This window comes from Oreochromis niloticus, linkage group LG13 (genome assembly GCF_001858045.2).
Source record: "Oreochromis niloticus isolate F11D_XX linkage group LG13, O_niloticus_UMD_NMBU, whole genome shotgun sequence".
Classification (NCBI taxonomy): Eukaryota; Metazoa; Chordata; class Actinopteri; order Cichliformes; family Cichlidae; genus Oreochromis; species Oreochromis niloticus.
Genome location: NC_031978.2, coordinates 31,115,242 through 31,140,628, shown reverse-complemented (window position 1 = coordinate 31,140,628; position 25,387 = coordinate 31,115,242). Strand labels below are relative to the sequence as shown.

Here is a 25,387-nt window from a genome sequence, read left to right as displayed (position 1 = left end):
TCTGGAAAGAATATTCACAGAAACTGCCCAGAAATAGTTATGACAACGTTTTACCTTGATACTCAAAAAGAACAAAGGCCAGAATTGCTGCTATCATTACTTAGGTATCATCAATGATCTAAAACAGCAGTTCCCAAACTTTTTTTGCTGGGCCCCCCTTTGTTTTACAAGAAAAATGTTCGCCCCCCACCCCTCGCGCGCGCGCACACGCACGCACAAACACATCCTCCAAACACACACACCCATATTTTGCTCCATTGCGGTTTATTTCACACCTCAAACATTTAGTAAACAATTAAGCAAATACAAGTAAACAGCAATAAATTACAGGCAGTAACGAAATAAACTACTAACTCTTTTACGCTACGTCCGCACCTACACGGGTATTTTTGAAAACGCAGCTGTTTCGTCCACACGTAAACGGCGTTTGGAATCACCGAAAATGGAGATTTTTTAAAACTCTTTTGCGTTTACGTGTGGACGAGGAATACGGAGTTCGTCACGCAACGTCAAAGGGATGTGCCTCTTTTCACGTCACGCTGTGCGCCACGTTGTTTACATGAGATTAATTGCAGAATAGCAGATAGAGACAAAATAGTCTTCAGGTTTTACACGCTTGCATACACACACGCAGCTACTGTCCCTCCATTCAGAAAGGCAGAGGCGTCACGGTGTAATTATTTTACATGTAGTTGTTTTTTTCCTGTGTAATAATATTTAACATTGCTGTCAATACATTTTTCAATCCCTCTGCAAAATGGGTTCAAAAACATAAACAACTGTTGGATGCTGTTTGTCCGTGATTTGAACAGGGGGAACAAATCGTGATTGTTATTTGATGATATTATTTGTATCCCGCTGTAACTTTACTGCATAAAGAGCTAACATGTCCAAAATGTCAGGAGTAGTTAGTCATTACAACAAGTGTTTGTGAACTTAAAATCAAGAATGTGGGATCCTGTTTGTCCGTGATTTGAACAGCCCAGCACGTGCTCCTGACGCAGGGAAAACCAATTCTGCAGTGGAGACCTACCTTGGCACTTGTGCAGGTGAAACCAAAGGGCAGATATGCTTCACCATATTTTCTAGTCTTTGGCTTAGAATGAAGTTGGTTTGGAGACATATTTGGCGATGCTTCATCTCCTGCTTTGCGTTTGTGGAGGCGCCCCGTGCTAGCAGTGTCCAAGCATCGGTTTTTTTGTTTTGTTTTTTCCTTTTCATGCCGAGTCCCCCCTGCAATGGCTCTGGGGCGGGCCCCACACTTTGGGAAGGTCTGATTTAAAAGAAGTAATTGATGCTGTTTGAGGAACATCCAACAATCAGAAAAATTATTCACAAATTGAAAAATTCAAGACAACTGGCAGTCTTTCCAGTCTTCCAGATGTATCTGCAAACTCACCCCCAGGGCAGACTGTGCAGTTCTCAGAGAAACTGCAAAAACCCAAGGGCTACATCTCAGACTGTATAATTATAGCTTGCTGGGAAGGAGTGATGATTTGGGCAACTTTTGCAACCACAGGACCTGAGCAATTTGGAATAACTGAGACAACCACAAAACCTCCTCTGTATGTCAAAGTATTGTATAATCGAATAAAAGGCCATCTGACCAATAGCTGAAGTTTAGTCAAAATTGGGTCATGCAGAAGAACAACAGATATGTTACTGCTGTAAATAGAGAATGGCTGAAAAAAGAAAGGTCTCAAGATGTTGCATGAACACATCCAGTCACTATCCAGAGCAATGCTGGAGCCCCATCAAAGTGACCATTAGATTCTTGGTCACTTCCTTGACTAAGACCCCTCTACCCTGTTTGCTCAGATTGGCTGAGCAGTCAGCCTTAGGGACCACCATGACTCTTCCTAACTGCTTCCATTTACAGATAATGTAGGCCACTATCCTCACTGAGACTGTCTATGCTGCAGATATTTTTCTGTACCCTTCCCAAGATCTGTGCCTCAATACAGTCCTGTCTCAGACTGTACTTAAGATCATTTCTTTATTTATGCATTTAAGAAAATGTTTTCTTTAAAAAAGATTTGTTGAATATTTATTTCATTGATTACACAAAAGTATTTCTTATCTGATTACTCGATTAATCAATGGAGAAATCATTAGAATACTCAATGACTAAAATAATCGATACCTTCAACCCTAGATCTGATGTACACCACCAATCATTTAATGCATTCAAGGATACTTTCAAGTTTCACATATCTACAAAGCAGAAACACTCGAATACTGTACACACTAGTTGCTGTCTCACCATATGGGTCCAAACTTTTCCAGGGCATCTATCAGGTCTGCTTCCACCACGGCCTCACACAGACCCCGAACGTGCACCACGGGACTGGGAGAGATACGATGGGAGTCCTCGCCATTATCCTGGAACACATACAGCCAGTCAGCCACAGTTATTCAATGATAAATGGACTGGTTCTTATATACTGCTATTCTAATTTTTCTGGTATTTAAATGAGCCTCAGCATACTTTGGGAATAGCTCATCTAGAGGAACACAATTAAAAATTCTGTATCTGATGAACCTTCAAATACCGCAGACGTTCTGTAAAAATTTACAATTTATCATCTGACAGAGACATCCTGCATTTAGTGTCGAAACCTGACCAAACTGTTTTTAATGTCCAAACTTAACAAATCCACACATCTTTTTTTTTTTTTTAAATGATGTGTGGAAATCTGTGATTATGTAAGTTTATGCACATGGACATGAATCAGTACATATGAAATGTCATTTTCAGGGACACGAATATAAAGATCAAATACAACTTCACAAACTGCTGTGAGACCAGGTTGAACATTTCACATGTGTTTCCTTTCTGGAAGTAAAAGACTGAAGAATGATATGAGTAAGTAAAATTCGTTGGTCTTGTTGCTGATTATTTTGTCCATTATTTAGTCAATACAGCCCTGTTACCAAATTGAATAATGAACTACAACAAATTAAATTCAAATTAAATTTTATTTGCGTAGAAAAAGTCTATTAACAGAGAGTGAGAAAGGTGACTGAAGAAAAACACTCAATGCGTCATGGGAATCCCCCAGCAGCCTACACTTGTTGGAGCATAACTAAGGGAGGATTCAGGGTCACCTGGTCCAGCCCTAACTATATGCTTTAGCAAAAAGGAAAGTTTGAAGCCTAATCTTAAAAGTAGAGATAGTGTCTGTCTCCTCAATCCTAACTGGGAGGTAGTTCCACAGAAGATGAGTCTGAAATCTGAAGACTCTGCCTCCCATTCTACTTTTAAATACCTTAGGAACAACAAGTAAGCCTGCAGTGCACGAGTGAAGTGTGCTCTTGGGTGATAGAGTACTATAAAGTCTCAATTTAGAAGCCCAAATTAGAGGTTTTCCAGGTCTTTGTCTTTAATACATTTCTCCAATTAGGAGGTAACACATACCTGCTAATAGCTATGTGTTATCTGAATTTATAGACCGATAAAGCTCGGTGTCATCTGCATACCAGTGAAAATGTATGCTACGCTTTCTAATGACACTGCCTAAAGAAAGCATGTATAATGTAAACAAAACTGGGCCTAGCACTGAACCCTGTGGAACTCCATAATTAACCTCAATATGTGACTCTACATGAAAAAAGGAGTCTACCGAATAGATGTGATTAAAACCACTGCAGTGCAGTACCTGTAATACCTACAGCATGTTCTAATCGCTCTAATAGGATATTATGGTCAACAGTATCGAACGCTGCACTGAGGTCTAGCAGGACAAGCACAGAGATGAGTCCACTGTCAGAGGCCATAAGAAGATCATTTGTAACCTTCACTAAAGCTGTTTCTGTGCTGTGATGAGCTCTGAAACCTGACTGAAACTCTTCAAATAAGCCATTCCTCTGCAGATGATCTGTTAGCTGTTTGACAACTACTCTTTCAAGGATGTTTGATATGAAAGGAAGGTTGGAGATTGAAAGAAATCCGGAAAGAAAGAACACCGCAAATAAACATCACCAACCCTGCAATGGTGTTTACATGTCAGGTCCTTTGTGTTACAGTGCTGCTGAAAACCCACTGATGGGATGACAGACCCGTGACCAGTTCAGACAGTGACACTGACAACGACTTTCCAGGCACCTCAACATATATAACCCCATGGAGGGGCATATGGCATATATTAAAACTTTGTAGCGAATAATGGCTTGATTTTATTGGACAAGCATTTGGCAGGACGTGCATCGATGGTGCACATCCTGCCCTGAGGCCATTTCAAAAGAGACTTTGCGCCCACTACTGTTAATGGAGATTCCTTTGAGCACATTGGCATGGCACTTATAGTGCCATTTCCCCAGAGTGCACAGTGATATCGCTTTGTATTAGTTCTAGTGGATATCTTTAAGATGTGTCACTGTGCACCTTTTCTGCAAAGAGTGTGGTGCAGGCCCTATTTCAGATAATCTCCCAAGTCTGGATCCCGACAGAGATACTGACTGACCAGGGCACATCGTTCATGTCTCAACCACTACAAGACTGTACGAATTACTGGCATTAAACCTGTTCAAACCAGCATCCACCAGCCTCAGACTGACGGGTTGGTGGAGTGGCTGGATACAACTTTAAAATCCATGATTCGTAAGTTCATTCACAAGGATCAACACAATTGGGAATGTTGCTTAGACCCTCTGTTGTTTGCAGAGCGGGTCGTGCCCTAGGCCTCCACGGCAAAGACAAACTTTAAAAGATCAGAAAGTCTGGAGAAGTATCGCTCAAGACCAGTTTAAAAATTACAAGACAGTCTGGCTTCTTGGAAGGAAAATATACATAAAAATGAGAAGTAACTTAAGACTTTTACACAGTCGTGTATATAAGTGTATAAATCACCTAAAATAAAAACTTTTTTCAAAAGGGTTTTGTATCAAAATGATGAATTACAGCCATTTTTATATGCAGTCCATTATTTTCAGAGGCACAATGGAAAATAGGGAATTAACAAAAAAGCTGTTCATGAGCAAAAGTTGTAGTAAAACTCTAACAAAGACACGCCTACCATTCTGCAAAGTCTGCACTTCACTTTTTGCCTTGCTGTAACAAAATGCAGCCACACCTACAACTAGGGCTGGGCGATATATCGAATTTTTAAAATATATCGATATATTTTTATACGAGATATGAGATGTGACAATATCATTTATATCGATATATATCGATACAGCTGCGAAATCTGTCTGTCTTTGTTATTATGTTCAGCGTCTTTTAGATTACATTTTGACTGCACAATTGTGAGCTTTTTGTTATGCACAAAAACAACATTGTTTTATTTTATTTATGGAGCATTATTATTTAATAAATGCTGATAATTTATTTCTGAGTAATTTTTTCATGTACATCTACGCTGTATGTTAATAAAAGTGCCTGTGTGAGATCTGGGACACAGCTTTGACTAAGAACTCTCTTTTTGTTCTTACTTTATGGCTTTAAAAAAAAAAAATCGAGATATATATCCAATATATATATCTCGACCACCAACCTCTAACTCTCTCCCCCACCGATGTAGGAGCGGTGCTGAGCAGGATCAATGTCCACAAGGCTGCAGGTCCTGATGGTATCCCCGGGCATGTTCTCAAAGCGTGTTCTGGGGAGCTTGCAGGAGTGCTCACAGACATATTCAACCTGTCCTTGGCCCACGCTGTGGTACCGGCCTGCTTCAAATCCACCTCCATCGTCCCGATACCCAAAAACTCCAACCCATCTAGCCTCAATGACTACCACCCAGTAGCACTCACCCCCATCATCACTAAGTGCTTACAGCAGCTGGTCCTAGCACACTTCAAATCCTGTCTCCCCCCCACCCTGGACCCCCACCAATTTGCATACCGCCAGAACAGGAGCACAGAGGATGCAGTCTCCATCGCACTGCACTCTGTCCTCTCACACCTGGACAACAACAACACCTACGCCAGAATGCTGTTTATAGACTTCAGTTCAGCATTCAACACAATCCACCCCTCACAACTCATCAGGAAACTGACAGACCTGGGCATCAGTTCCCTCATCTGCAAATGGTTACTGGACTTCCTGACCAACCGCCCCCAGCATGTCCGGCTGGATAACCGCTGCTCATCAACAATCACAATGAACACCGGTGTACCACAAGGCTGTGTGATGAGCCCTTTCCTCTACTTCACCCACGACTGCAGACCTGCCGATGGTTCCAACACCATCATTAAGTTTGCAGATGACACCACGGTGATTGGCCTCATCAGCGACAACGATGAGGCCGCCTACAGGGAGGAGGTGGATCGTCTGGCTGAGTGGTGCGACACAAACAACCTGCTGCTTAACACTGAGAAGACTAAGGAGCTCATCGTGGACTACAGGAGGAATGCTGACCCACATCCACCCATCCACATTAAGGGGACGGCTGTGGAGCGTGTGAGCAGCTTCAAGTTCCTGGGAGTCCACATCTCCGAGGATCTCATCTGGACAACCAACTGCTCCAAGCTGGTCAAGAAGGCTCACCAGCGCCTCTTCTTCTTGAGGACTCTGAGGAAGAACCACCTGTCCTCAGACATCCTGGTGAACTTCTATCGCTGCACCATCGAGAGCATCCTGACCAACTGTATAACAGTCTGGTACGGGAACTGCTCTGCCTCGGACCGGAAGGCGTTGCAGAGGGTCGTGAAAACTGCCCAGCGCATCGCCGGAGCACCACTGCCATAAAGGACATCTACAGGAAGCGGTGTCTGAAAAGGGCTGGGAAAATCATCAGAGACCCCAGTCACCCATCACATGGACTCTTCACCCTCCTGCCCTCTGGGAGGCGCTACAGGAGCCTCCGGACTAAGACCACCAGGTACCGGAACAGCTTCTTCCCCACAGCTGTCAGACTCCTGAACTCTGCCTCCTGACATCTGACCCACATTAAACTCATGGACTGAACATACACACACCCACAACCACCTACACACACACACAGTGGACAACTGTACCCTCAAACACACAATAATAACATGGACTGAACCACCACTCACAACCACTAGCACTTTATATAGCCTCTGTAGAAATTATCCACATATCTCACTTATCCTAACTGCACTACTGTATAGTTCTGTGTAAATAATCATTCTGTACATACGATAATTTTTAATCCTACAACTGTTTATAACTTGCATAGTTCACATTTCTGTATAACTGTATATCTCAGATTTCTGTATAGTTTTTTATTTCATATTCTGTTCATAGCCTGTACATAGCTTGTACTCACTACAGCCTGTACATACTTATAGAATATTCATAACATACTTCATACCGTGTACATTATAACATACCATAATAGACCCATTTCTGTAATATACTTACATATCTATATTATTGCTAATATATATTGTAATATATCTATATCACGGCTAAAGCACTTTCTGGATGGATGCAAACTGCATTTCGTTGCCCTGTACCTGTGCATGTGCAATGACAATAAAGTTGAATTCTATTCTATATATCTCCAACCTTGCTTTCATCCTTGAAAGAGTAGTTGTCAAACAGCTAACAGATCATCTGCAGAGGAATGGCTTATTTGAAGAGTTTCAGTCAGGTTTCAGAGCTCATCACAGCACAGAAACAGCTTTAGTGAAGGTTACAAATGATCTTCTTATGGCCTCTGACAGTGGACTCATCTCTGTGCTTGTCCTGCTAGACCTCAGTGCAGCGTTCGATACTGTCGACCATAATATCCTATTAGAGCGATTAGAACATGCTGTAGGTATTACAGGTACTGCGCTGCAGTGGTTTGTATCATATCTATCTAATAGACTCCAATTTGTGCATGTAAATGGAGAGTCCTCTTCACCCACTAAGGTCAATTATGGTGTTCCACTGGGTTCAGTGCTAGGACCAATTCTGTTTACATTATACATGCTTCCCTTAGGCAGCATCATTAGAAGACATAGCATAAATTTTCACTGCTATGCAGATGACACGCAGCTCTATCTGTCCATGAAGCCAGGTAACACACACCAATTAGTTAAACTGCAGGAATGTCTTAAAGACATAAAGACCTGGATGGCCGCTAACTTTCTGCTTCTTAATTCAGATCAAACTGAGGTTATTGTACTCGGCCCTGAAAATCTTAGAAATATGGTATCTAAGCAGATTCTTACTCTGGATGGCATTACCTTGGCCTCCAGTAACACTGTGAGGAACCTTGGAGTGATTTTTGACCAGGACATGTCCTTCAATGCACATATTAAACAAATATGTAAGACTGCTTTCTTCCATTTGTGCAACATCTCTAAAATTAGAAATATCCTGTCTCAGAGTGACGCTGAAAAACTAGTTCATGCATTTATTACTTCCAGGCTGGACTACTGTAATTCATTATTATCAGGATGTCCTAAAAACTCGCTGAAAAGTCTTCAGTTAATCCAAAATGCTGCAGCAAGAGTCCTGACAGGGACTAGAAAGAGAGAGCAGATTTCTCCTGTTTTGGCTTCCCTTCATTGGCTTCCTGTTAAATCCAGAATTCAAAATCCTGCTCCTCACATACAAGGTCTTAAATAATCAGGCCCCATCTTATCTTAATGACCTTGTAGTACCATATCACCCTATTAGAGCACTTCGCTCTCACACTGCAGGCCTGCTTGTTGTTCCTAGAGTATTTAAAAGTAGAATGGGAGGCAGAGCCTTCAGTTTTCAGGCCCCTCTTCTGTGGAACCAGCTTCCAGTTTGGATTCGGGAGACAGACACTATCTCTACTTTCAAGATTAGGCTTCAAACTTTCCTTTTTGCTAAAGCATATAGTTAGGGCTGGACCAGGTGACCCTGAATCCTCCCTTAGTTATGCTGCAATAGTCGTAGGCTGCCGGGGATTCCCATGATGCATTGAGTTTTTCCTTTCCAGTCACCTTTCTCACTCACTATGTGTTAATAGACCTCTCTGCATTGAATCATATCTGTTATTAATTTCTGTCTCTCTTCCACAGCATGTCTTTATCCTGTCTTCCTTCTCTCACCCCAACCGGTCGCAGCAGATGGCCCCGCCCTCCCTGAGCCTGGTTCTGCCGGAGGTTTCTTCCTGTTAAAAGGGAGTTTGTCCTTCCCACTGTCGCCAAAGTGCTTGCTCATAGGGGGTCATATGATTGTTGGGCTTTTCTCTGTACCTGTGAAGCACCTTGAGGCGACTTTTGTTGTGATTTGGCGCTATATAAATAAAATTGAATTGAATTGAATATATCATATATTGCCATCCAGCTAAAGAATATCGAGATATGAATTTTGGGCCATATCGCCCAGCCCTACCTACAACTCGTCTGACAGAGTCGATTAGCCTGGAACTGATTCTGAGCAAAGTTGCGTAAATCAGTCTGCTGAAAAAGTTAGACCTATTAGGGTTCATTAGGATAGGCTCCATTGTAGATCTAACAACTAAAGAAAAAAATCTGACTGTTCAAAGATGAAGCTAATAATATTACTCAACAATGGTATAAGGCCTGGAATATATAAGGTTTATTCTCACAGTGCGTGTGTGGAATGCTTGAAAAAACAATGTAAATGTAACAAACTTAAATGTCTCACCTGTCAGAGGTGTCTGATTCCACAAAACACTTTCACAGGTTTGTACATTTGCACACAGCGAGTGCTTCAGTGTGTCAGTTTATAATGGATGAACCTACATGCAAAACCAGTCAGTGCTGCCTTTAAGAAAACTATTCCACTATTCAGTGGAAGTTTGAAACAGTTGGAAATATCTTTATGTTTCAGTTTGAATACACAAGATGTCAATCAGGAAATCACGGGTCAGTGAAGGGCAGCAGCACTGGCTTAAACCAATCATGGAAGAAAGGTTTTGCTGTCAGTGCTGAATTAGAGGTAAGTCAAAACCAGAGGACAGAGAGAGAGAGAGACAGGAAATTCTACTCACATGTTCAGTTTTCTCAACTTTTTTGTATCTTTTATATTTCCTCAGAGATTCTCTTTTAAATTTTAATCTGCTCCCTGCTATATTTATATCATTATCTTTCTACTATCCAACCCATCCCCCGTTCTTCCTCTTTCTGTCCTTCTCATTCACATTGACATTCCTTTTAATCTATTTATAGAGGCAGATGGCTCATCTAAGTGTTTGGAGAGGAAAAACAGGGCATGAGACTAAATTTTCTTTCTGTTGACCAGGCTGCTGGCTTCTTTCTTTCAGGCATTTGAACAATGATGCTATTATGTCTTTAACTGCATGGCATGTGCACTGTTAAGGCTTTTATGAAGAAAAACACAGAATTAGCATTTCTAAACTGCAGTAAAGTACTTTGATACAGGATTATATGCACACCTGCAGCTTGTTTAAATAAAATATGAAATAACTATGTTTCTCCTCTGCAATGATTTTGCCAAATACCAATCAGTACCAGTTGCCAAATAAATCAGCTGCTCTCCAATGAGTCTCTAACCCTGTGGATGAACTCTAACTCCTGTTTGTAGCAACAAAGCTAAATATGCTAGGCGATCGTGGCTCAAGAGTTGGGAGTTCACCTTGTAATCGGAAGGTTGCCGGTTTGAGCCCTGGCTTGGACAGTCTCGGTCGTTGTGTCCTTGGGCAAGACACTTCACCCATTGCCTACTGGTGGTGGTCAGAGGGCCCGGTGGCGCCAGTGTCCGGCAGCCTCGCCTCTGTCAGTGCGCCCCAGGGCAGCTGTGGCTACAGTGTAGCTGCCATCACCAGTGTGTGAATGTGTGTGTGAATGGGTGGATGACTGGTTGTGTAAAGCGCTTTGGGGTCCTTAGGGACTAGTAAAGTGCTATACAAATACAGGCCATTTACCATTTTTACCATTTACTAAGAATAACTTTCCAGGTTATCCTCCCACGTCTTGGTAGGAGAAAGCATACAGCATTTAAGGTTGACGTTCCCATAATTGTTTTATTTCCCAACTACTCTAACAAAGATGTTCAGATTATTATTGAGATACAAAATGCTTCATTGCTTTAGTGACTGCATGAAGTCTTAATAATTCACACATATACATTTTCCTTCAGTGGGTTTTCTTGATAATTACCTTTGTAGCCTACCTTTATACTCTGCTATCCATCCAATCTCCTTATACTCAAACCTAACTGTTCTGAGCTATGATTATGATCTGTTAAATAAAAAGTACTGTCCAAACTGAATACTCAATAATGTTGCTGTTAAATGCCCTGTGTACTATTAAATAGTTATAAAATTTTAAACAAGATCTATAAAAAAACTTAACTTCCTCGACAGCCTGGTTCACTTGCTTTACGATCTCTGACTGCACTCTGTTCACAGCAACAGCTTCCAGATTCAGCTGCCATATCTGAAATCAACTCCAGAGCTTTCTATTAGCTTAGCTGATGAAGAAATAATTAAACACCACCCCACGGCCGTCCGTGTTACAGGTTCTGAGTGAACTGTCTTAGGGAACTTTAGACGTACGGCTATAATTGTTCAATGATTACGACAACGTTTTTGTTCAACTTTAAATAAAGCTCAGATGAGCAACACAATAGCAAATGGCATCTATAACAATGATGTTGTAATAATAATTTAGTTTATCAGATAAACAGCACATTTAACAATATTGTGTTTGTGTTTTTAAAGCAGGCACCATGTTTACTGTACCAACAAGTTTAGCCCCAGTCACTGGCAGGGTTCAGGTGATTTGGATCATGCTTTTCCTAGTATGTCATGTACTTTAGTTAGTTCTACTTCAACCCTTTTTTCAATTTAATGTCAGTTTTGTGCACGACTTGTCCCTAGTTAATTCAACCAGCCTTTTCTGTATATCTGTACGCTTTTGTACTTAGCAGCTAAGCTACCTGGTCTTTCCTAATGTTCCTCTCCTTTACTCCAACTGATTTTGTTTGGTAATTCAGTATTTTTTTATTTTATTTTGGGCTCTTCACCTTTATTTGATAGTGAATTGATGATTAACAGGAAAGTAGGGCGAGAAATTGGAGGAAGATATGCAGCAAAGGGCCTTATGTCTCAGTCGAACCTGAGCTGCTGCATTTAGGTATAAGACTTATACTATTATTGAGTTTAACCCTTTATACCCTGCAGAACCTTCAAACAGTTTTCACTGAGCTCCTGAGACTGACCCATTCTTCACAGATGTTTGCAGCAGCAGTCTGCATGCCCAGGTGCTTGACAGTGTACACCTGTGGCCACAGAAGTGACTGGAATGCCTCAACTCAATGATTTGGATGGGTCAGTGAATGCTTTTGACAATGTAGTGTAACATTTACCAACACTTTGAGCCACTTGTTAACCACCTCCATTGCTGTGGCTAACACTGCAACTGTTTCTTACAGGCTTTGTTCACCATGTGCTGCATAGCTGTTCAAGCCCCTTGAAGACACAATCACACACTCACACACACTGAAATATGTAATACATAACCAATAAACACCCAAATGTTTATGTGCAAGTTTTTGTGTAATGTGTTCTTATTGTGTTCCTGTTTCTCTTTATACTTTATTCTTCAGCCTCATTCTAGTTTTTCACCATTCAAATTTAAACTGCTCTGCTCTTTCTGCTAATGCCAGCTACATCTTTTTGTGCTCATAACTTTTATACTTTTGGAAATATTTAGCTTTGAAATGAATGGGGCCACACTACAAGTGTGATCGCTGGTTTAGCTCGCCGGGGTGAGCCATGTTTTAGCTCAGTGAGATGAGCAGCCGTTCTGAGAGCGGGAGGCCCGGGTTCAAATCTCGCCCGTGGCAGCATGTTTTCAGCAGACAGTTCAAGCTGACAGAACTTCAGCTCCTGCTGCTTTTTTCAGCTGACTGTTTTGCTTGGTCAATATTTCTGCTAAATGATTACAATTCTGCAAAGTTTTTATGATTTCAGCAACTTTTCCAATATCCACTTCAGCTTCTTCACCTCCATTTCCAGTCTCTGAGCTATTGCCCGTTTGGCTCACTGAGATGAGCAGCCTCCCTGAGGCAGAGCGGCGCAGGTTTGAATCCTACCCGTGGCTGTTACCGCACATCTTCCCCACTCACACTCAGTCTGCTTTCTTGACACTCTTCAGTATACCCTTTCAAATAAAGCTGTCTTCAGCAAACACTTCAGCTTCTACACCTCTTTTCAGCAGATAGTTCTGCTTCTTCTGCATTTTTCGGCAGATAATTTCCACTACAAATACAAATTCTTCTACTGTGAAAATGTTGTTCTTAAACTGTGGATTACTAGCTAAGTGTAAATATGGCCAAAAAGGCAAATTTTACTTAAATATTGTATTTTTTTTTAAACAGTAATGTAATACCTATTTGCACCCGACCCAAAGCGGAAGCTTCTTATCTAGTCAGTACGAGGACCGTTCCTGAAGGTTCTCCAGTCTAAGAAGAGCCATAAAGGTTGTTCACAGATCAGTTGTAGTTTCTGAATCAGTTGGTGTTTCACCATATCCTGAGTCACTGTCAGCTGACAGCTGACTTCAGTGTCCCTGGTCAGCCACCAAGACTGGTCTCTGACTCCTATCTAGAGTGGCCTCACCGGCCTTGCTAACAGGCCATCGTCCTCAGATTCTCTGTTTTTACCCTCCCACCTGCACAGGTTTGGCAGTTACCCCGTCCTCCTACTGCCAGGCTGTCCTTCTGAGAACGTTCACTCTTTTGCTCTTGAGCGATTAGTACTGTGGACTTTTATTACAACATTACACATGTAGATAGCAAACAGCCTGCTCTTGTATAACACCTTTTAATTTTCAAAGCTACACCAAGATTTTTAGCAGTGGCAGCAGAGCTGTGGAACAAGATACTGGAACTCCATCCAGTGAAACAGAGGTTAATGTCTTTGCCAAGTACACTTGGGGAGACACAGCATATAGAGAGGCTGATTACTGTTTAACTACATGAGATGAACCTATTCCTCTGGTACAGTTTATATGTGTTTTAACATATTTGAATATTGTATATTTACAAAGTAAAGATAATGCTTCCTGGACAAAACTGCTTCAAACATCAACCTAAAGCAGACTACAGCACAAAGTGCAGACATGTTTGTATTTTTCATCTGTGACTCTTATCTGTTTGTGTATAATTAATGTTTTTATCCAACAATTCCATTACAACCCTTTTCTTCTGTACTGCAGTCTCTGTGCTGCAGCCTGCACAACTCCCACTAAAAGCCGCCATCTTCTTGCTGCTCTCAGCCTGACAAATCATGCTCTTAGTCATCAGCACACACACACACACACACACACACACACACTTTTAATTCCCCTGGCTTTGGGAATTGAAAGTGTTTTGTCTTTAACGGAAAGCGAATGAGTAGTTTTAATGTAAAATTTGTAACTCCTGTTACTAAGAATAAAAACTTGAACAATACTACACCAAGTGATGATTCAAAGCCATAACAAAAGGCTACAGAATACTCACTTCCACCCACACACTTTACACTCCTTCAAAAAGTAATCTATTGTCGCTGTCAGTCAGTCTGGGGAGGGGATATGAGGCCATTTCCAAACAATGTGAAGTCCGACTTTCTATAGTAAGAACCAACAAGTTATATCAGGTATTTAAATACTTAGGATTCTCAACCTTACGGCTTTAGGACTGAATGAGAGGTGAGTGTCATCACAACTTAAAGAAGTGCAGTTGCCTTTTTTTTCTCAAGCTCCTAAAAACCATTAAAAGTGTTGCAATGGTCCAGTCACAGTCCAGACCTCCACCTGATTGAAATACTGTAAGAGAGATACACATGACCAAATCCTGACAAACCTTAATGAACTGAAACAATGTTGTAGTTGTAAAGAAGAGTGTAAAAGATTAGTACACAGCAGCGTGAGACCACGACTAAGGAAAAGCAACAAGCAGAAGAGATTTGTTTGGGCCAAGAAACACAAGGAATGGACATTAGACCAGTGGAAAGGGCTGTGTAAGGGCTATGTGACCAAGAAGGAGAGTGATGGAGTGCTGCACCAGATGGCCTGGCCTCCACAGTCAGCTGACCTAAACCCAATGGAGATGGTTTGGGGTGAGATGGACCGCAGAGTGAAGGCAACAGGGCCAACAAGTGCTCAGCATCTCTGGGAACTCCTTCAAGACTGTTGGAAAACCATTTCAGGTGACGACCTCATGAAGCTCATGGAGAGAATGCCAAGAGTGAGCAAAGCAGTTACACTTTTTTGTTTGCTACATAATTCCATCTGTGTTCATTCACAGTTTTGATGCCTTCAGTGAGAATCTACAATGTAAAAAGTCATGAAAATAAAGAAAAAACATTCAGTGAGAAAGGGCATTTCTTTACATTGCCACACATGCAGAGAAAAGAACAAGATTATTGGAGGTTAAAATGTTCACATATCTTTTCTTCATGATTACTTCCACCTTGACTAAATTCACAGTTCCAGAAGCACTGAAGTGTCCCGACAGCATAACACTCCCACCAATGTGTTTCACTTTGGGAATGGTGTTCTTTGGTTTGTAAGCCTAGAACAGTCCTATAGAGGATATCAGTCTGATATTCTCCAATGTGGAAGTCTGAGCACTCTTCATTGCACTGCATAGCACACACTGAGTTGCTTAGCTTGTTTTTGGGAGTTTTGTCCTTGGGATAAAAAATTTTTTTTTGCTTATGACATGATGATTTCTCATTTTTCTTAAGCCCTTGCAGAGGTTTTTATACTGTTTGTAAATTGGAAGATAACCATCAGTTTGAAGATTGAAAAGTTAAAGTACACTGCACAGCTGTAGTTTTCTGGGTACTTGCTTTGTCTTCCAACAAAAACCCCAAACATACACTGCTTTTCATTAAGAACTATGTCCAGAAGACCAAAGTGAATGTTGTCACCTGGATCTTACTGAAAATTTGTAGGGTGAACTGAAACTGAAGGTCCATGCCAGAAGACCATCACATCTAGAGAGCCTGAGAGAATTGCCAAAGAAGAATGGGCTGGGATTGGTCAGGAGATGTGAGACTTGTTGAAAACTACAAACAACTGCAGGCTGTTAATCAACAAAATGAACAAATTACTTTCAGTATCAGGGAAATAAGGATTTTTGTAATCAGTTATAGGTGACCCTCACCTTTACTGACAGAAAGAGGCAAGTCTGCTGGACCACACGGGTGAGTCCCCGCGTCCTCAAGGCCTGTGCCCCCCAGCTGTGTGGAGTCTTCCATAAACTGTTCATGCTGAGGGATAAAAGACTCCATGTCCCAGTGGCCCCCAGGATTACAGGCCCGTGGCACTGACCTCCCACATCATGAAGACCGTGGAAAGGCTCATCCTGGATCAGCTCCACGCAATAGTTAGACCACATCAGGATCCCCTTCAATTTGCTTACCGACCTCGTCTCGGAACTGAGGACACCATCATGTCTACACTCATCTGGACCAGCCGGTGAGCACTGTGAGGGTCTTTTTTTTTGTTGACTTTTCCAGTGCTTTCAACACCATCAGGCCGACCCTCCTGGGTGATAAGCTAACAGCGATGCAGGTGGATGCTTCACTGGTGTCCTGGATTGTTGATTACCTGACAGGAAGACCACAATATGTGCGTCTCCCACAGTGTGCGTCTGAAAAGGTAATCAGCAACACAGGGGCACCACAAGGGTCCTCTCCCCCTTCCTCTTCACCCTCTACACCACAGACTTCAGCCACTGCACAGAGACCTGACATCTTCAGAAGTTTTCTGATGACTCTGCGGTGGTTGGATGCATCAGCAGGGATGATGAGACAGAGTACCGGGCTGTGGTCGACTCCTTTGTCACGTGGTGCGAGCAGAATCATCTGCAGCTCAGCGTGACAAAGACCAAGGAATTGGTTGTGGACTTCAGGAAGACCAGGAAACACTTGACCCCTGTTTCAATCCAGGGGGTCAGTGTTGACATTGTGGATTACTATAAATACCTTGGAGTACACATTGACAATAAACTGAACTGGGCTAAAAACACCACAGCACTTTACAGGAATGGCCAGAGTCGTCTCTATTTTCTGAGGCAGCTGAGGTCCTTCAACATCTGCCAGAAAATGCTCAGGATTTTCTACCAGTCTGTTGTGGCCAGTGCGATCCTCTATGCTGTCGCATGCTGGGGGAGCAGGCTGAGGGTCACAGATGCCAACAGACTCGATAAACTGATCCACAAGGCCGGTAATGTTGTGGAGCTGGACTCTCTTAGGGTGGTGTCGGAGAGGCGGATGTTGTCCAGGATAAAGACAATGTTGGATAACACCTCCCACCCACTCCATGACATGCTGGTCAGTCACAGGAGCACGCTCAGTGAGAGACAGAGATTACCGAAAAGCACCACTGAACGACACAGGAAATCATTCCTGCCTGTGGCCATCTCCCTGTACAACTCATCCACTTAACACACTGTTTACTGCAATAACTACACCCTTTTTGCACGTGCTCTTATTTATTAGTAAGTGACTTATATATGTGTATATATGTGTATATATTGTATATATTGTGCCATTTCTTACTTCTTGTATTGTCTGTTTTTGTTACTGTTTGTACTGGAGCACTGTAACCAACATAATTTCCCCTATTTCTGATTCTGATTCTGAAAAACCAACAACCTGGACTCAGCAACCATAGAAATTGGATGTTCGATGGATCTTTTGTATACTTGTTACTTTTCTGTTTGAACTTTTTCTTATTTCATTTATTGTTTCTTTTACTGGGATCCTATATTTAGACTTCCACTGTATACATGTGCTCTGTTTTGACTCTAATTAATGGCTGAAGAAACACACAGTAGCAGTGCATCCATTTTCTTAATCACCCTCTAATGATGAAATGACGTATGTGTAACCGTGTACGTGCATGCATACCTAAGTATTCGGAAACTAGACTACAAGCATGTAATGCTGATTACATGCAAGGTGATCCCACCTTCACTCAGAACCCAGAATGCGTGTGTGTGAATGTTCCGCTCTAATACCCCTGCACGCTGTAATGGTGAGACAACGAGAAAGGAAACAGTCATATACATTACATCCTTCTACCCAATTAAAAAAAAAGCCCTTCTCACTTCTCTATTTACTCTGTTGGTTATTTATCTCAGCAGAGAGCTGCATTCTTCTAACCCAGCTACCCAGCCCACACAGTCAGCAGACCACAGACCCACTTTAATAACATTTGTCAGCTTGCTGGGAGTCCTTTAGCTTACACACAGCTAATGCAGAAAAATGTTTGTTTGTTTTGTTTTTAAACATTTTAAAAACTAGTGTTGCAACAGTGAGATTTACATGAAATGATAAATACTAGAGTTACTCAATTATTTAAAAAAAGTTTGGTCAATAATTACATCATAGTTATTTCACACTATTACTCACTGACATGACTAGTGACTGAACTGATGTTTAAAAAAAAAGTAAATTTCCTTGAATTTTAAATATATTTCAACTGCAAAGCCTATAACAAAGTCAAGTCTTCCTTAGCAACAGGTTCCCTACAAATATAATGTTTCAAATAGGAGAGAAACTAATATAATCTGGCCTTATCACAATGTCACAGACGATACGGCTGCAACGCTGGCTCCTCAATCAGCAGATACATCAAAGGCCAGACTTAGTAAGCAGGCCAAATTATCAGTCTCACTAAATGCAGATGTAACTGCAAAATTCAACAATAATGGACCGACTTGTAAATGGTGATAACAACACGTACAATCTACCAAGAACAGTGCAATGTAGCAGATCGAAAACATACAGCAGTGACGAGATAATGAGTGATCTACTAATATGGGTACAGCCTGTTATGTGCAATATGCCAAAAATAATTCTGAGTAAGCGAGCACTCTACGTATGTATTTCATATGGAAAGGAAGGAGCAGTTCATTTACTTGTAAGTGCTGCTGCCTGCAAGCGTTGACAAAGCATACAATATTTTTTAAATACTGTGTTGTCAAAAATATAGTTATTGGAAATTGTCTTGAAATATTGTGCTAAATCACTTTTTTTAGCTGTATGGCCTAACAGTCACTGTATAAACCTGAAGTCTGTGTAACTTGCAGAAGAACATTTCCTGTCAGATTCAGGATCCGATCCTGACCGACCCAGGCTCAATAAAGGTACTGTAGTTGTGGCACATATGTATTTGTGCATATTAATTTTTAATTTCCTGCACGGTGTGTGATACTGCAGGTATTTATTATTGTTGATAGATGAGGGGACACAGCCATTTGGAAGTAAAACACAGAATCTGCAAACTTGTAAATTGGCGAGAGCCAGTCTTCAAATCAGATTTGATCAAGTTAAGGTACGAGACACCTACCAAACTCAAATACTGGAAGTCAATTCAATTTCATTTGGTTTTTACTTATAACGCATTAGTTCAAAACAGTCATCTGCAGGCAAAAGGTGGAGACTGGGACAGTAGAATTTAATAAATGATGTTCACATGGTCATGAGTACTGCGTTCGATACTGTCGACCATAATATCCTATTAGAGCGATTAGAACATGCTGTAGGTATTACAGGTACTGCACTGCAGTGGTTTGTATCATATCTATCTAATAGACTCCAATTTGTACATGTAAATGGAGGGTCCTCTTCAGACACTAAGGTCAATTATGGTGTTCCACAGGGTTCAGTGCTAGGACCAATTCTGTTTACATTATACATGCTTCCCTTAGGCAGCATCATTAGAAGACATAGCATACATTTTCACTGCTATGCAGATGACACGCAGCTCTATCTGTCCATGAAGCCAGGTAACACACACCAATTAGTTAAACTGCAGGAATGTCTTAAAGACATAAAGACCTGGATGGCCGCTAACTTTCTGCTTCTTAATTCAGATCAAACTGAGGTTTTTGTACTCGGCCCTGAAAATCTTAGAAATATGGTATCTAAGCAGATTCTTACTCTGGATGGCATTACCTTGGCCTCCAGTAACACTGTGAGGAACCTTGGAGTCATTTTTGACCAGGACATGTCCTTCAACGCACATATTAAACAAATATGTAAGACTGCTTTCTTCCATTTGTGCAACATCTCTAAAATTAGAAATATCCTGTCTCAGAGTGATGCTGAAAAACTAGTTCATGCATTTATTACTTCCAGGCTGGACTACTGTAATTCATTATTATCAGGATGTCCTAAAAACTCCCTGAAAAGCCTTCAGCTAATCCAAAATGCTGCAGCAAGAGTCCTGACAGGGACTAGAAAGAGAGAGCGGATTTCTCCTGTTTTGGCTTCCCTTCATTGGCTTCCTGTTAAATCCAGAATTGAATTCAAAATCCTGCTCCTCACATACAAGGTCTTAAATAATCAGGCCCCATCTTATCTTAATGACCTTGTAGTACCATATCACCCTATTAGAGCACTTCGCTCTCACACTGCAGGCCTACTTGTTGTTCCTAGAGTATTTAAAAGTAGAATGGGAGGCAGAGCCTTCAGTTTTCAGGCCCCTCTTCTGTGGAACCAGCTTCCAGTTTGGATTCAGGAGACAGACACTATCTCTACTTTCAAGATTAGGCTTCAAACTTTCCTTTTTGCTAAAGCATATAGTTAGGGCTGGACCAGGTGACCCTGAATCCTCCCTTAGTTATGCTGCAATAGACGTAGGCTGCCGGGGATTCCCATGATGCATTGAGTTTTTCCTTTCCAGTCACCTTTCTCACTCACTATGTGTTAATAGACCTCTCTGCATCTCTGCATATAAATAATAATAATAATAATGGATTGGATTTATATAGCGCTTTTCAAGGCACCCAAAGCGCTTTACAATTCCACTATTCATTCACTCTCACATTCACACACTGGTGGAGGCAGCTACAGTTGTAGCCACAGCTGCCCTGGGGCAGACTGACAGAGGCAAGGCTGCCATATCGCGCCATCGGCCCCTCTGGCCAACACCAGTAGGCGGTAGAGTAAAGTGTCTTGCCCAAGGACACAGCGACCAGGACAGAGAGCCCAGGGATCGAACCGGCGACCTTCCGGTTGCAGATACGCTTCCCAACCCCCTGAGCCACGGGGCGACTGTGGCTCAGGGGGTAAATAAAATTGGGGGTAAATAAAATTGAATTGAATTGAATTGAATTGAATTGAATTGAAGGAAATGTTGCGCGTCGCGGTGACTGTGGCCATGTGTGACTGCAAAGGTTTGTACCATTCCTGATGTCTTGTTTCTTGCATATTTATCATCACATGTTTCAGATCAAAAAAATATATTATTAGACTAAAGTAACCAGAGTAAATGCTAAATGCAATTTTAAATAATGATTTTATTTACTAAAGGGGAAAAGCCATCCAAACCTACCCGGCCTCATGTGAAAAAGAAACACTATGTTACATTTTGAATGAACTGATTAACCATATATTTTGAAATGCTAAGTTCAAATTTAATTAGCTACAAACCTAATTTGACAAAGTGAAGTAGGCTAAACAATCTCAAAAAGCAACACATCATGTCATGATCTAAAAATAATTCAAGAACAAATAAGAAAAGAATCATGACGTCTATCAGTCAGGAAAATGTTACAAATCCATTTCTAAGGCTTTGTAACTTCAAAGAACCACAGTGAGAGACATTATCAAGAAAACCTTCCCAAGAGTGTCTGACCCCAAGAGCCCCTCACCAAATCACCCAGGAGGTCACAGAAGAACAACATCTGAAGAACTCAGTCAGTGTCAGTGTTCAGGACTCCACCATAAGAAAGAAACTGGGCAAAAACTGCATCCACGGGGGAGGAAACCAATACTGACCATAAAAAACAAAAACATATTCAAAAAAACCCATCTTGCTCCTAAAGAGTTTGGGGAAAGTTTTTGGTGGACTAATTAGAGAAAATCAGAACCTTTTGGAAGGTTTGAGTCCCGTTACAGCTAGCATAAAACTACCACAGCATGTCATAACAAGAACATCGTACCAACAATCAAACATCGAGGTAATAGTGTGATGGCCTGGGGCTGCTTTGCTTGGAATCATGAATTCTACTCTGAAAATCCTGAAGGAGAAGCGCCAGCAATCAGTTCGTGGCCTGATGATCAAGAGCATTTTGGTTATGCAGCATGATCTGAAACACATCAGAAACTCCACCTTTGAATGGCTTAAAAATAAAAAACAAGGCTTTGGAGTGATCTAGTGAAAAGTCCAGACTTAAATCCAACTGAGATGCTTTAGCATGACCATAAACAATTCCATTCGGTTTTATTTATATAGTGCCAAATCACAATAACAGTTAGGGTTAGTAAGGTGCTTAAAGTGGCCGTTCATACTTGAAAAACATCAAATTTGTCTGAATTCATACAATTGTGCAAAGAAAAATGGGCCAAAATTCTTCAGAGTGAAATGAAAGTCTTTCCAGTTATCAGCATCACTTGAAACAAAGAGGTAAATACTTTTTCATGGCACTGTAAATATCAGATGGACTCAACATTAGCAAATACAAGAGACACTGGGTAATTGTGAATAACCAAAGAGAAACCAGGACATCTGTGTTAAAACCAAATTAAGGCTTCTGAGTTTCGTGTGGGAAATGTTACCAAGTCGATGAGTTGCACTGAAAACCCTGCTGTGTTTGTTAATTCAGTGACCTGAGAGGAAACCACAGCGTTGCAAGGAAATACACAAGCCCTAATAGCAGACACCATAGAGTGGAAAGAACCGAATATTCAACATCAAAAATAAAACGGGACATTTTGCACATTTATCACCACACACATTATATCGGATAATTGCTTTGGTAGAATGAACAGAGGTGTTACATTGAAAAATCGGCCTGGACTTACAGCTCAGGCTACACTGTGTCGGTGATGTCGGCGCCGACATATGTGTGACAGGTAGATGTCTATTGGCACAGACTGCATGACAGCGCGCGCGCACGCGCGCGTGCTCGCCCGGCTTGGTGTGCGATGCTGTGCCGCGCGATGCTGTGCCGCAGGGTACCGTTAGGTAACATTTTTGCTCTCCTTACCCTCAGTCCAGCTCCGAATTGGCTCGCGCTCCACCGGGCCCGATTATCTGTCTCCGACTCTCCGTTACCGGGTAGCGATCCGGAGTCCGAATCCTCTCCTTCCTCCAGCTCCTCTTCCCCCTCCTCTCTCTCATCCGCCTCCGTCTCCTCTGTTTTGAGCCGTTTAGCCGCCCTTCCGTACTCCCCTTCCTCCCGCTGGCCGGCTTCTTCTGGAGTAGACATGCTCGGTGGTGGATCTGGTGGACGAAGCGACAGTGTCTGCAGCTGGTCACGCTGATACGTCCATGCTGAGAATGATCCTTTGGTACCTGCCTCGTCTCACGGGTCCTCTCCGGATCCGTCTGTCTTTCTGTCTCTCTCCAGCGCCAGTGATTTTCTATATGTACGTCCCGCCCAGTGCCTTCTGTTATTGGTGAAACTGGTCCTGCGCCTTACAGACACGGCGTGTCATTGGTCGGAATCGAGTCGTCAACCGATAGGCTCTCTCTCCAGGCTATGCAGAGGAGTGCATGGAGGGAGCGGAGAGGAATGGTGGGTAACACACAATGCAGGGAGAGGCAGACTAAAAATCACAGAGGGCTGGATAAAGCAGAGAGAGGGGGAGAGAGAGAGCATCACTGTGAGTGTGAATTTGCAGCATCATGAAAGGAAAAGTCATCTTCATCTTCTGTCATGCCCGGATTATCCAGAAACATGGTGGGATTTGGGAAAACAGCTCACTGTTGCATAAATATGTTTTTAATTTCCTTACATTACATTTAAATTTAGACAGGTAAAGGGTTAACGCTAACCCTTATGTAGCCCTCCGAGACCAGCGTAACCTATCCTGACTTGGTCTCTAGCACAGGTACTAACTGAAACCCCCAAATCCAACTGAATAACCTTTTTGTTAGACGCACTTTCCCAGTTCAATCTGTCGAAGTTCACACGTAAGGGTTAGTTCCTCTAAACAAGAGCAAAAAGCGGATCTTCTCAGTTCCTATCTTGGGTATCCTTTCTGCACATAGTTCTGGTTTTGTTCCTTTTCCATTTCAATAGTAATGACAATAATAATAATAATAATTACCATTATTAGTAGTAGTAACACTTTTGAACACATTTTCCAAACTATTTGTCTTAATCACAAAGATTCTAATTTTTATGCTAAACTCAGTCTGCTATTTTATTTTTAACTGCAAGTTTTCTGTCAGTATATCTTGAACATAACAGAAAAACTAGATAGTAGAAACTGATGATCTTATACAGAGATATTATCAAATCATAACATTACGTCAGCATTGCCTGATGCATCGATGTGGTCAGCAGCTTATTTCCTGTTGTTGCATGGGAATGTACAGTCACCAACAGTCACAGGTATTTTAGTGCGTAATCTCAACCCTCACTTTAATTTGTGTCTGATGTAACTGATAAAGACAGATAAAGAAGTAGAAAGAAACATTAGTCTTTCTCTGCAGCAGTCACTTACACACTGTTTTGGAAAGAAAAGAAGAAATGAGTTTTTACAAAAAGCATTTGCTGTTATAGGCTCCATTCTATTCAAGAGTGCCGATAAACTAGCATGACAGTAACTGCTTTGTAGCCTTTCGATACTTTCGTGGACAAAAATGGAAACGCACAAACTCTCATAAGTCATTTAACAAACCTGAGCCCTTGTCAAAATGAACAAACATCCATAGCTCTTTTGCACATAAATCTATTTAATGCTTAATACTATTTATTCATGCTATTTGTATTTATCTATTTGTACATATTAACTGGCATCTGTGTGTGGACAGCAGTGAAAGAATTTCATCGTACAGAGAAATGCTTTTCTTTGTACACTTGACAATAAACACTTGGAATCTTGAATCTCTCTTGAACATTCAATCATTTTCAGGATTTTAACCCTTTAAATGGCATTTAAACATTTGAATAACTATATTTTTTAATTTATTTATTTTTTTTACAAAAAACACAACAAACTAATTATTTTAAATATAATAAATAGTATAGGGATGACACATTGGTGGTGATTAGAGTCTTGGACATGTTAAAGATTAGCCACCGATGATTGGATTATTATTTTTTGTAGCAGATACTCCCTCTCAACACCTTCATGGCCAAAACTGCCACATTGAAACCAAATGTTTGAATCTTTCTGCCGTTCTAGTATAAAACCATAGATTCTGTAATGTCAGCATTTCATTTTGAAGAAAACTAGTGATATTTGACATTTTTACTGTAAACCACTAGATTCAACCATTTCCCCATTGTAGGCCAATGCAGGAAATTCCTGTATTTTTGCCAGTTATATTATTGAGTCGTGCGACCACCAGACTTGTATTGATGCGTGTCTGAATCAGTGGGAACATACGTGCATGTGTGCGTGCATGTGACACTGTGTAAATCTGTAAACATAATAATGGACTGCATTTATATAGCACTTTTCGAGACCCTCAAAGCGCTGATCAATTCAGGGGTGAACAAAGGTCATCTTGGAGGGATGTGTTTGATGTGTTTTGAAGTGGCGCTCGACCAGCAACATGGCCTCCTGCC

At 41.4% G+C, this 25,387-nt stretch overlaps 1 protein-coding gene across 1 annotated transcript in view; it reads right to left on the bottom strand.

Annotated features, from left to right (window-relative positions):
- Positions 1-23,525, bottom strand: part of LOC100695170 (heterogeneous nuclear ribonucleoprotein L-like) — a 59,023-nt gene extending 35,498 nt beyond the window's left edge. The window contains exons 1-2 of the mRNA XM_005461446.4: positions 22,853-23,525; positions 2,264-2,382 (exon numbers count right to left, since the gene is read on the bottom strand). Coding sequence (XP_005461503.1) covers positions 2,264-2,382; positions 22,853-23,074 — 341 coding nt within the window. The 5' untranslated portion in view covers positions 23,075-23,525. The remainder of the gene's footprint in view (positions 1-2,263; positions 2,383-22,852) is intronic.
- Positions 23,526-25,387: the final 1,862 nt, after the last annotated feature.